This window comes from Hemitrygon akajei, chromosome 7 (assembly GCF_048418815.1).
Source record: "Hemitrygon akajei chromosome 7, sHemAka1.3, whole genome shotgun sequence".
Lineage (NCBI taxonomy): Eukaryota > Metazoa > Chordata > Chondrichthyes > Myliobatiformes > Dasyatidae > Hemitrygon > Hemitrygon akajei.
The window spans coordinates 132,254,231-132,267,486 of record NC_133130.1 but is presented as its reverse complement, the minus strand read 5'-3'; the positions used below and the strand labels follow the sequence as shown (position 1 = coordinate 132,267,486).

The window sequence follows — 13,256 nt, the reverse complement described above, 5'->3', positions numbered from 1 at the left end:
CAGTAAGCCATATTTTGCGTGGCCAAGTGTTCGTCTAGTTATCTGAAGGTCGCTAGTTCGAGCCTTGGCTGAGGCTTGCGAGTGTGTCATTGAGCAAGGCACTTAACCACGCACTGCTCTGCGACGACACCAGTGCCAAGCTGTATCGGCCCTTGCCCTTCCCTTGGACAACATCGGTGGCGTGGAGAGGGGAGACTTGCAGCTTGGGCAACTTCCGGTCTTCCACAAAAAAAAAACCTTGCCCAGAAAACTTTCCAAGGTGCAAATCCATGGTCTATCGAGACTAATGGAGCCTACACAAGCCGTATTTCTTGTCTATTGTTAGCTTTCACATTGTAAATCTCAAGGCCACACACTCTCATCATTATCAGATTTTTTATCAAGAGCATGCAGTTTAGTGCTCTTCTTGAAACTGCAACTTGAATTTTTATTTTCTTCTTTTCCCTGTGCGGTCCATTTATTTTTGTCTGTCTGACATGCTCTTTGTATGTGTCTTACTTTGTTACATTTTCTACAAGTTTCGCCATTCCATCTGCATTGATCTGGTATACCCTGCCACAGTGGTAACACAGTTTGTTCGGCCAGGCAGCCATCTGTCCAGCTGCTGCAATTTTGTTCATGCTCACCTACATTCCAGAGTGCAACTCAATTGCGTCTCTGTCTGTGGTTTCCATTGAGACAGGGGTTTCAACTGCACTTTTAAATGTAAGCATAATTTAGTTAGGAGGTGTTTCTGAATGCCTTCTTGTACGATTCCGCAGATCTCTCAGTGCATCATTAAGCCCAATACAGAACTGACAATTTCCGACACCTCCCTCCCCTTTCTTGATCTTTCTGTCTCCATCTCTGGAGACGGCTTATCTACTGATATCTACTACAAGCCTACAGACTCTCACAGCTACCTGGACTATTCCTCTTCCCACCCTGTCTCTTGCAAAAATGCTATCCCCTTCTCACAATTCCTCCGTCTCCGCTGCATCTGCTCTCAGGATGAGGCTTTTCATTCCAGGACGAAGGAGATGTCTTCCTTTTTTAAAGAAAGGGGCTTCCCTTCTTCCACCATCAACTCTGCTCTCAAACGCATCTCTCCCATTTCCTGCACATCTGCCCTCACCCCATCTGCCCACCACCCCACTCAGGATAGGGTTCCCCTTGTCCTCACCTACCACCCCACCAGCCTCCAGGTCCAACGTATAATTCTCCTTAACTTCCGCCACATCCAACAGGATCCCACTACCAAGCACATCTTTCCCTCCCCCCCTTTCTGCTTTCCGCAGGGATTGCTCCCTATGCCACTCCCTTGTCCGCTCGTCCCCCCCATCCCTTCCCACCGATCTCCCTCCTGGCACTTATCCTTGTAAGTGGAACAAGTGCTACACCTGTCCTTACACTTCCTCCCTCACCACCATTCAGGGCCCCAGACAGTCCTTCCAGGTGAGGCGACACTTCACTTGTGAGTTGGCTGGTGTGGTATACTGCGCCCGGTGCTCCCGGTGTGGCCTTTTATATATTGGTGAGACCTGACGCAGACTGGGAGACCGTTTCGCTGAACACCTATGCTCAGTCCACCAGAGAAAGTAGGATCTCCCAGTGGCCACACATTTTAATTCCACGTCCCATTCCCATTCTGATATGTCTATCCATGGCCTCCTCCACTGTCAAGATGAATCCACACTCAGGTTGGAGGACAATACCTTATATTCCATCTGGGTAGCCTCCAACCTGATGGCATGAACATTGATTTCTCTAACTTCTGTTAATGACCCTCCTCCCCTTCCTACCCCATCCCTTATTTATTTATTTATTTATTCCCCACTTTTTTCTCTCTCCCCTTTTTTCTCTCTCTCTCTGCCCCTCTCACAATCACTCCTTGCCTGTTCTCCATATCCCTCTGATGCTCCCCTCCCCCTTTCTTTCTCTCTAGGCCTCCCGTCCCATGATCTTCTCCCTTCTCCAGCTGTGTATCCCTTTTGCTTATCCCTGTATCACCTTTCCAGCTCTTAGCTTCACACCTCCCCCTCAGGTCTTCTCCTATCATTTTGGATTTCCCCCTCCCCCTCCTACTTAAAAATCAAATCTCTTACTATCTTTTCTTTCAGTTAGTCCTGATGAAGGGTCTCGGCCTGAAACGTCGACTGTACTTCTTCCTCTAGATGCTGCCTGGCCTGCTGCGTTCCACCAGCATTTTGTGTGTGTTGAATGTTCAGACAATCTCTTCAATTCAGCCACATAAGCTGAAATGGAATCCCCTTCCTTTTGATTCTGCCTATGAAACCTAAAACATTCTGCAATCAACAATGGCTTTAGTTCTAAGAGTTCCTGCAACACCTTCACAAAATCAGCAAAGCTAATTTTGGATGGCTTGGTTGGAGCAGTTAAACTTTAAAGGAAACTGTACGCCTTTAACCTCCAGTGCACCCGCAAACTTGATACTCGTTTCTCATTGTCTGTTTCATTGAGCTTTCAGCAACCAAGTCTCACTAATGGATACGATATCATAATGCCATGTGTTGATCCATGCCCTGAGCTCAACTGCCTTCCCTACGATATTTCTTCCATCAAAATATACCCAATTCAGGACATTAGTCGCACCATGCTCAACCTTTTGTCTGAGGTCTTAACGACTTCTGTCTCCACAACCTCTCCACTAACTGTTCTGGATTCTGGTTTCCATCCTCCTGCAACTCTGGTTTAAATACTTCCCCCTCCTCCCCCCACTTCCCGTGCTGTATAAGCAAACCTTCCCACTAGGATATTAGTCCCCTTCCAGTTCAGGTGCCAACTGTGTCTTCTGTACAGATCCCACCTTTCCAGGAAGAGAGCCCAATGATCCATAAATCTTAAGTCCTCCCTCCTACACCAACTCCTTAGCTATGTATAAAACTGTATCATCTTCCTATTTCTAGCCTCACTAGCAGGTGACACAGGTAGCAATACTGTGATCACTACCCTGGAGGTCCTGTCCTTTAACTTAGCACCTAACTTCCTGAATTCACTTTGCAGAACATCATCCCTCTTCCTACTTATGTCATTGGTACCTAAATGGACCATGACCTCTGGCTGCTCACTCTCCCATTTATTGTGATTCTCCTGTGCTCTGTACCTCACTGATCCAGCATCTGCAGTATCATATTTCCCTGTGTTTTGTACCTCACCATTCCAGCATCTGCAGTATTGTATTTCCCTGCACTTTGTACCTCATCATTCCAGCATCTGCAGTATTGTATTTCCCTGTGCTTTGTACCTCACCATTCCAGCATCTGCGGTATTGTATTTCCCTGCACTTTGTACCTCATTATTCCAGCATCTGTGGTATTGTATTTTTCCTCTGCCTTGTACCTCACCATTCCAGCATCTGCAGTATTGTATTTCCCTGTGCTTTGTACCTCACCATTCCAGAATCTGCAGTATTGTATTTCCCTGCGTGTTGTAACTCATCATTCCAGCATCTGCGATATTGTATTTTTCTCCTGCCTTATACCTCACGATTCCAGCATCTGCGGCATTGTATTTTTCCTCTGCCTGGTACCTCACCTTTCCAGAATCTGCAGTACTGTATTTCCCACTTCATATCTCAGTATTCATATCTGCAGTATTTTGCTCCTCCTGTGTCTTGTACCTCAGCTTTGCTGTATCTGCAGTATTGTGCTTCTCCTCTACCTTGTTCCTCACTGATGCTGTATCTATGGTATTGCAATTCTCCTTTACCTTGTCCCTCACCATTCCAGAATTCTATTTATTTATTTATTTATTTATTTATTAATAAATACAGCACGGAACAGGTCATTCTGGCACACCAACCCATGTCTCCCAGCACCGCACTGGTTTAACCCCAACCTAATCATGGGACAACGTAAAATGACCAACTACCCTGGGGTAACTTTGGCCTGTAGGAGGAAACCAGAGAGACCAGAAGAAACACATGTATATACCCAGAGGATGTGTAAACTTGTTTACAGAGTTATACAGGATGTATAAACTTGTTTACATCACAGTTTACAACTGTGAACTCGAATACCCTGATCTGTAATAGTGTCATGCTAACTGTGACACCCAATAAGTAAATCCCAGTGCTGAAACCCGGGATTGAACCAGGGACCTTTAGATCTTCAGTCTAACGCTCTCCCAACTGAGCTATTTCAGCTGATATACTTGCAGTATTGTGGTTCTCCTCTGTCTTGTGCCTCACCATTTCAGCTTCTGCAGTATTGTATTTCCCTGTGCTTTGTACCTCACCATTCCAGCATCTGCAGTATTGTATTTCCCTGTGCTTTGTACCTCACCATTCCAGCATCTGCAGTATTGTATTTCCCTGTGTTTTGTACCTCACCATTCCAGCATCTGCAGTATTGTATTTCCCTGTGCTTTGTACCTCACCATTCCAGCATCTGCAGTATTGTATTTCCCTGTGCTTTGTACCTCACCATTCCAGCATCTGCAGTATTGTATTTCCCTGTGCTTTGTACCTCACCATTCCAGCCTCTGCAGTATTGTATTTCCCTGTGCTTTGTACCTCACCATTCCAGCATCTGCAGTATTGTATTTCCCTGTGCTTTGTACCTCACCATTCCAGCATCTGCAGTATTGTATTTCCCTGTGCTTTGTACCTCATCATTCTGCTGTCTGAATTATTTTCCTCGTCCTGTGCCTTGTACCTCACTGCTGCTGTATCCGTGGGATTGTGACTATCCTCTGCTTTCTATCTTACTGTTCCAGAATTTTATTTATTTTATTTAGAGTTACTACACAGAACAAGTCTTCTGGTCCACCAAACCAACAATCCAACAATTTAACTCTAACCTAATCACAGGGCAATTTACATTGACCAATTAACCTACTAACCAGTAGGTCTTTGGACTGTGGGAGGAAACCCATGTGCACATGGGAAGGATGTACAAAGTTGCTTACAGAGGATATCGGAATTGAACTCTGAACTCAATATGTTAATAGTGTCCACTATAAAACTAACTGCTATACTACTGCGATACCCAATAAATAAGTAACAGTGCCGAAACCCGGGATTGAACCAGGGACCTTTAGATCTTCAGTCTAACGCTCTCCCAACTGAGCTATTTCGGCTGATATATCTACAATATTGTATTTCTCCTGTGCATTGTATTAGTATTGCAGTACTGCATTAGTATTAGGGTTGTGTTACTGCAGTACATTATTGTATTTCCCTGTACTTTGTACCTCACCATTCCAGCATCTGCAGTATTGTATTTCCCTGTGCTTTGTACCTCACCATTCCAGCATCTGCAGTATTGTATTTCCCTGTGCTTTGTACCTCACCATTCCAGCATCTGCAGTATTGTATTTCCCTGTGCTTTGTACCTCACCATTCCAGCATCTGCAGTATTGTATTTCCCTGTGCTTTGTACCTCACCATTCCAGCATCTGCAGTATTGTATTTCCCTGTGCTTTGTACCTCACCGTTCCAGCATCTGCAGTATTGTATTTCTCTGTGCTTTGTACTTTACCGTTCCATTCTGCACAATTGTGGTTCTGCTCTATGTTGTAACTCATCTTTCCAGCATAGAAACATAGAAAAACCTTCAGCACAATACAGGCCCTTCGGCCCACAAAGCTGTGTCGAACATGTCCCTGACTTAGAACTACCTAGGCTTAGCCGTAGCCCTCTATTTCTCTAAGCTCCATGTAGCCATCCAGGAGTCTCTTAGAAATCCCTATCGTTTCTGCCTCCACCACCACCGCCAGCAGCCCATTTCACACTCTCACCACTCTCTGCGTAAAAAACTTACCCCTGACATCTCCTGTGTACCTACTTCCAAGCACCTTAAAACTATGCCCTTTCGTGCTAGCCATTTCAGCCCTGGGGAAAAGCCTCTGACTATCCACACGATCAATGCCTCTTATTATCTTGTACAACTCTATCAAGTCACCTCTCATCCTTTGTCGCTCCAAGGAGAAAAGGCCGAGTTCACTCAACCTATTCTCATAAGACATGCTCCCCAATCCAGGCAACATCCTTGTAAATCTCCTCTGCACCCTTTCTATGGTTTCCACAACCTTCCTGTAGTGAGGTGACCAGAATTGAGCACAGTACTCCAAGTGGGGTCTGACCAGGGTCCTAAATAGCTGCAACATTAGTTCTTGGCTCTTAAACTTGATTGATGAAGGCCAGTGCACCATATGCCTTCTTAACCATAGAGTCAACCTGCGTAGCAGCTTTGAGTGTCCTATGGACTCGGACCCCAAGATCCCTCTGATCCTCCACACTGCCAAGAGTCTTACCATTAATGCTATATTCTGTCATCATATTTGACTTACCAAAATGAACCACTTCACACTTATCTGGGTTGAACTCCATCTGCCACTTCTCAGCCCAGTTTTGCATCCTATCAATGCCCCACTGTAACCTCTGACAGCCCTCCACACTATCCACAACACCTCCAACCTTTGTGTCATCAGCAAACTTACTGACCCATCACTCCACTTCCTCATCCAGGTCATTTATAAAAGTCACGAAGAGTCAGAACAGATCCCTGAGGCACCCCACTGGTCACCAATCTCCATGCAGAATATGACACGTCTACAACCACTCTTTGCCTCCTGTGGGCAAGCCAGTTCTGGATCCACAAAGCAATGTCCCCTTGAATCCCATGCCTCCTTACTTGAACCTGTCCTGATGTGGAATTTTTGTTTTCCGTCCAGATTTCCCACACCTGCGGTTTGTTGATTTTCATTCATTGTGATTGGGAGGAGATATGCTCCCCGGATGCTCTGGTTTCCTCCCATATTCCAAAGACTTAATTGGACATGTGGATGTGATTGGGCAGAAAGGACTTGTTTTCATGCTGTATCTCAAAATAAAAGTTTAAGATATTTAAAAACTAAAAGTAGAAGGTGGAGAAAAAGAAATGCTGGAACAATGAGATATAAGGGCGAGGAATACAGTACTGCAGATTCAGGAATAGTGAGGTACAAATCAGAGGAGAATTACAATACTGCAGATGCAGGAATGGTGAGGCAAAAGGCAAGGTGAACTGTAAAACCCCAAATGCTGGAACAGTGAGGTACATGGCAGAGGGCTCAGGAGAAATACAATACTGCAGATGCAGGAATGTTGAGGTACAAAGCACAAGACAAGCAAAAAACTGCAGATACTTGAACAGTGAGGTGCAAAGCAAAGAGAAATACAAGACGTACAAACAAGCTGGATGAACTCAGCAGGCCGGGCAGCATCCGTTGAAAGAAGCAGTCAACGTTTCGGGTTGAAACCCTTCGTCAGGACTAAAGAAGGAGGGGGCAGGGGCCCTATAAAGAAGGTGGGGAGAGGGTGGAAAACCGATCAGAGGAAAGATCAAGGGGTGGGGGAGGGGAAGCAGGGAGGGGATAGGCAGGAGAGGTGAAGAAGGAATCTAGGGGGAAAGCACTATGGGTAGTAGAAGAAGGCAGAGTTATGAGAGGTGATAGGCAGCTAGAAGAGGAGACAGAGTAGAAGTGGGATGGGGAAGGGAGAGGGAGGGAATTACCGGAAGTTGGAGAATTCGATGTTCATACCAAGGGGCTGGAGACTACCCAGACGGTATAAGAGATGTTGAGGAAAATACAATACTGCAGATTCTGGAATGGTGAGGTAAAAGGCAGAGGTGAATTGGAAAACCCCAGATGCTGGAACAGTGAGGTACATGGCACAGGGCTCAGGAGAAATACAATACTGCAGATGCAGTTCAGGCTTGTGATGGGGATAAGTGGGTGATGTCAATGGGCTGGAGAGCAAGAGCACGACGCACGTGTGAAAGACAGATTGGTGGAGAATGCTAAACGGATTAGCAGGAAGGATGGGGCTTGGGGCTCTGGTGGGTCTTGCAGGTTTGGGGTGGGGACAGGGCTTGGTGGTGTGGTCGGGGTTTGCAGCTGCAGGGTGGGAGAGGTGGGGCTTGCTGCGACGATTCATTGCGATTGGAATGAGACCAGAAGGCAGAGAATGTGAGTGGCCTGAAGCTGGAAGACGCAGTACTGAGTTATCTGGCTAGATTTCATTGGGCGTTTGAGGAGACTTCGTATGACACCAAAGACTCTCACAGTAGTAATTGTACCGTGGGGAGTATTCTAACTGGTTGTATCAACTTGTGGTATAGGGGAGGCACTGCACAGGATTTGAAAAAGCTGCATAAAGTTGTAAACTCAGCCAGCTCCATCAAGGGCACTAACCTCCCAGCGTCAAGGACATCTTCAAGAAGCCATGCCTCAAAAAAATGGCATCGATCATTAAGGACCCCCATCTCCCAGGATGTGTCCTCTTCTCATTGCTACCATCAGGGAGGGATGAAGACACACGCTCAACGATTCAGGAACACTTTCTTCCCCTCTGACATCAAATTTCTGAATGGATAATAAACCCACGAACACTACCTTATCATTTTTTGCTCTCTCTTTGCACTACTTATATTATTTTTAAAAATATATTTCTTTTTGTAATTTATAGGTTTAAAATTATTATGTATTGCAATTTGCTACTGCAAAACTACAATGTTTTACACCATGTGCCAATGATATTAAACCTGATTCTAATTCTGATGCTGCTTGACGGATTTGCGTTTGGTTTGAGGCGGGACTTTTGGGGACATTGTGGGAGGGGCTGGAGTCAGTCCCGAGATTGATTGGCAGGCCAGATAAGGAATAGGGTTGGCGCTAATGTGAGGAACGCTAATGGCAGCCGGGGTTTGGGGGATTAACAGAGCTGTAGGTGGGGCAAGGGATGGAGTTTATTGCGGGTGAGAGCACAGTCAATGTGGGATGGGCGATGGACAGGGCTGGGGGCGGGGACAGACGGCTGTGGGCGGGGTTTGTAGTGGTGAGATGGAAGAGGCGGGGCTTGCGATGTGGGCGGGGCTTGCCGCTGAGGGACAGGAGGGGCGGGGCTTACCGCAGCTGGGTGGGAGGAGCGTGGCTTGGTGTTGAGGCGGCGGGGTCTGCAGCTGCAGAGTAAGAGGGGCGGGGCTTGCAGCCGCGGGGCGCCGGTGCGCATGTGCGGTTGCCGGCGCTGCTGAAGGCAGCCTGTGCGGTGCCGGCGGCGGCGACGGTGGTGGTTTCGGCATGAAGGACCGGCTCGGTGACCTGCGGGCGGTGAGTGAGTGGCGGTCGGAGACCAGAACATTCACCCCCATCCCCAACCCCGCCACCCTGACTCCCCCGACAACACCTCCCCTCCCCGTCCGTCGGACAAGCGCAGGACCGTTACCCGGGACTGGAAGGCGGAGGCCTGGCGGTCCGACCGCGGGTAGTCGCTGTTCGCCGTTCCCCCTTCTCCAACCACCTCTAGGAGTATTGTCGTCTGCCCCACATCCCCTGGGCAATGTGTGTTCCTCCCCCCACTCAACTGGTATTGTCTTCCCCACATCCCCTGGGTATGTGTGTCCACCCACCCTCAGGCAATGTATCGCCCCACCCACCCATTCTCCACCGGTATTGTTGCCTTTCCCCATCCCTTCTAATGTAATGTGTATTTCTAACCACCCACCACTCCACCGGTATTGTCTTCTCCACCTCCCCTTGGTAATGTCTTCCACCCCCCACTCCACCGGAATTGTCTTCTCCACCTCCCCTTGATAATGTCTTCCTCCCCTCACCTGGGCAATGTGTGTTCCTCCCCCCACTCCACTGGTATTGTCTTCTCCACCTCCCCTTGGTAATGTCTTCCACCCCCCACTCCACCGGAATTGTCTTCTCCACCTCCCCTTGGTAATGTCTTCCACCCCCCACTCCACCGGTATTGTCTTCTCCACCTCCCCTTGGTAATGTCTTCCACCCTCCACTCCACCGGTATTGTCTTCTCCACCTCCCCTTGGTAATGTCTTCCACCCCCCACTCCACCGGAATTGTCTTCTCCACCTCCCCTTGGTAATGTCTTCCACCCCCCACTCCACCGGAATTGTCTTCTCCACCTCCCCTTGGTAATGTCTTCCACCCCCCACTCCACCGGAATTGTCTTCTCCACCTCCCCTTGATAATGTCTTCCTCCCCTCACCTGGGCAATGTGTGTTCCTCCCCCCACTCCACTGGTATTGTCTTCTCCACCTCCCCTTGGTAATGTCTTCCACCCCCCACTCCACCGGAATTGTCTTCTCCACCTCCCCTTGGTAATGTCTTCCACCCCCCACTCCACCGGAATTGTCTTCTCCACCTCCCCTTGGTAATGTCTTCCACCCTCCACTCCACCGTTATTGTCTTCTCCACCTCCCCTTGGTAATGTCTTCCACCCCCCACTCCACTGGAATTGTCTTCTCCACCTCCCCTTGGTAATGTCTTCCACCCCCCACTCCACCGGAATTGTCTTCTCCACCTCCCCTTGGTAATGTCTTCCACCCCCCACTCCACCGGAATTGTCTTCTCCACCTCCCCTTGGTAATGTCTTCCACCCCCCACTCCACTGGAATTGTCTTCTCCACCTCCCCTTGGTAATGTCTTCCACCCCCCACTCCACCGGAATTGTCTTCTCCACCTCCCCTTGGTAATGTCTTCCACCCCCCACTCCACCGGTATTGTCTTCCTCCCCTCACCTGGGCAATGTGTGTTCCATCCCCCACTCCACCGGAATTGTCTTCTCCACCTCCCCATGGTAATGTCTTCCACCCCCCACTCCACCGGTATTGTCTTCTCCACCTCCCCTTGGTAATGTCTTCCACCCCCCACTCCACCGGAATTGTCTTCTCCACCTCCCCTTGGTAATGTCTTCCACCCCCCACTCCACCGGAATTGTCTTCTCCACCTCCCCTTGGTAATGTCTTCCACCCCCCACTCCACCGGAATTGTCTTCTCCACCTCCCCTTGGTAATGTCTTCCACCCCCCACTCCACCGGAATTGTCTTCTCCACCTCCCCTTGGTAATGTCTTCCACCCCCACTCCACCGGTATTGTCTTCTCCACCTCCCCTTGGTAATGTCTTCCACCCCCACTCCACCGGTATTGTCTTCTCCACCTCCCCTTGGTAATGTCTTCCACCCTCCACTCCACCGGAATTGTCTTCTCCACCTCCCCTTGGTAATGTCTTCCACCCCCCACTCCACTGGAATTGTCTTCCTCCCCTCCCCTGGGTAATGTGTGTTCCTCCCCCCACTCAACTGGTATTGTTGCCTTCCCCATCCCTTCCAGTGTAATGTGTTCTCCTCCACCCCCCTCCCACTCCACCGGTATTGTCTTCCCCACCTCCTCACCTCCCCTGGGTAATGTGTTTTCCCCCCCTCACTCCACCGGTATTGTCTTCCTCATGTCCCCTGGGTAATGTGTTCCCTCCCCCCCACTCCACCGGTATTGTCTTCCCCACCTCCTCACCTTCCCTTGGTAATGTTTCTCCTCCACCCCCCTCCCACTCCACCGGTATTGTCTTCCCCACCTCCTCACCTCCCCTGGGTAATGTGTTCCCTCCCCCCCACTCCACCAGTATTGTCTTCCTCAATGTAATATGTCTCTCTTCCCCCTCACCCCCATCCTCGGCAGTGTATTGTCCCTCCTCCTGGGAATTATGTCCCCTTCCTTACCCACCCGTCCGCCATTGGTTTTTTTTCCGCCTTCTCCACCCCTCCCGGGTAAAGTGTCCCAACATCCTGACCCCTGAGTAATGCATACGCTCTCTCAACCACTCCTCGGGGCGTTGTGTCCTTTCACCCACTCACACCCCCCTCACTCCCTGGGGCGTTGTTCCAATGTATTTGGCATTGGGGAAACTAGACTGCGGTGTGGTCACTGTTGCAAGCTGGGAAGTGCAGCAGCCATTCTGTTGGTCAGAACTTTGGAGTTTTACCCAGAAAGTCTTTTTCGAAAGCCCATCACCCCTACTGAGGCATAGCTGGCCAGAGTCCTCTGTCCTGGGCCGAAGTTTGATAGGTCGTGTGGCTTCCACGTTCACCACACGACTTCATTCACCTTCCAGGCGAAGATCCTTCCCCTCCCAGGGGTGAGGTCTTTGAGGCTTCTGTTGGTGTTTCTGTAGCTCAGGGTTTTCACAGGATGGGGCTGTTCGCTCCATGCCCAGCCCTCCCTCCCTCCTTTTACAGGTGGGCTTGGGATCGGAAGCAGTGCACGCTGCTCCACTGAAACTCTCCACATCTGTTAAACAAGTTATGCCTTTGACGGAGAAATCTTGTCCAGAGGGCACTGATTATACCTCCGAGTCTATGGTGTGAATTCTGTGCAGACACACTGTTGCCCACAGAACTTTGCTGAAGAGTCTGAGGTCACGCGTGAGCTGTGAGTGCTGCAAACCACAGTGTGGTTTTAAAGGAGTGAACTTTGTAAGCAGTCTTTTGCCTTTAGGCTTCGCAGTAATTAGAATTATGTCTTTTGTCTTCAAATACAGTTGGGGATTCTGGTGAATTGGGATGCATCAGAGTGTATTTTGGCCAAATTAAGCAGCTGTCTTAATTAGCTCGAGTTCATGGAAATAGTTAAAAAGGCATACTACCACTTAGCTGAGTAACAAATTATATATTTTTAAGTGAAAAACTGAACACATTAGAAAACTATGTATACTATTCCAGTACTATAAAACTGTGTTGGTTCCTAATAGTTAATGGATGGAAATGCTGAGATACATCCCAGGACACATAGGGACACCTCATCAGTGATGTAACTCGGGATCACTGGGTGTTTTGGGTCTTTCAACATCAAACGCCCTCGGCCAGGTGACCCAGCCAAGGGTTGATCAGGCCCTGGCTTGTGTCCCAGCAGGCCCATGGGTCACACCTCTGATCTATAGCCGTCTGGAGGCTCACTCAGCAGTTTCCATGATGGTCCTGAGGGTGCTTCTGTACAATCCCTGCAATGTCAAGGAGAGAGTAGGTTCTGCAGAGTGAGCAACCAACATAACCTCTACACGCCCATCTACAGTCTCTCACTGTGCCCTCCTCCCTGTCAGAGGAACTGCTCTACCAGCTCCTGCTTGAACACCTCAATCCGGTCTTCCCAAGGCCCTCTCGGTTGTACCATGACCACCTGCTTTGAGGTTTCTCACAGAATGACCACGTCAGGCCTCAGTGATGAAGAATTTGCCCAGCGTACACTGTCGTGTTCTCTTGATTGACTTTAAATGAACAAAATCAGCACAGACACCTAGTGCAGATATTAGGCTTCCTTCAATGATCACATCCTCCAAATCCTCATTTTCATTGTAACATTCAAGAAGATTGTCAATACCTTCAGATTCTTAGATCCTAACTTGTTGAAGTAGTGAAATCATTTCATCTTCACTCCTGGCCATTTTCTGGCATCTCCTGGCCTAAATACCTGAAACT

At 48.7% G+C, this 13,256-nt stretch overlaps 1 protein-coding gene and 2 non-coding genes across 5 annotated transcripts in view; 1 reads left to right on the top strand and 2 right to left on the bottom strand.

The window, feature by feature from the left end:
- Positions 1–4,071: 4,071 nt before the first annotated feature.
- Positions 4,072–4,144, bottom strand: trnaf-gaa (transfer RNA phenylalanine (anticodon GAA)). The gene has a single exon. It is a non-coding gene; the product is annotated as a tRNA-Phe (tRNA).
- An 862-nt stretch (positions 4,145–5,006) lies between these two features.
- Positions 5,007–5,079, bottom strand: trnaf-gaa (transfer RNA phenylalanine (anticodon GAA)). The gene has a single exon. It is a non-coding gene; the product is annotated as a tRNA-Phe (tRNA).
- A 3,888-nt stretch (positions 5,080–8,967) lies between these two features.
- LOC140730914 (syntaxin-2-like) overlaps positions 8,968–13,256 on the top strand; it is a 91,526-nt gene continuing 87,237 nt past the window's right edge. For 2 of the 3 annotated variants that reach the window (XM_073051962.1, XM_073051961.1), the window contains exon 1: positions 8,968–9,093. In XM_073051962.1, coding sequence (XP_072908063.1) covers positions 9,064–9,093 — 30 coding nt within the window. In that variant the 5' untranslated portion in view covers positions 8,968–9,063. The remainder of the gene's footprint in view (positions 9,094–13,256) is intronic. The other variant, XM_073051960.1, reaches the window with a different exon arrangement.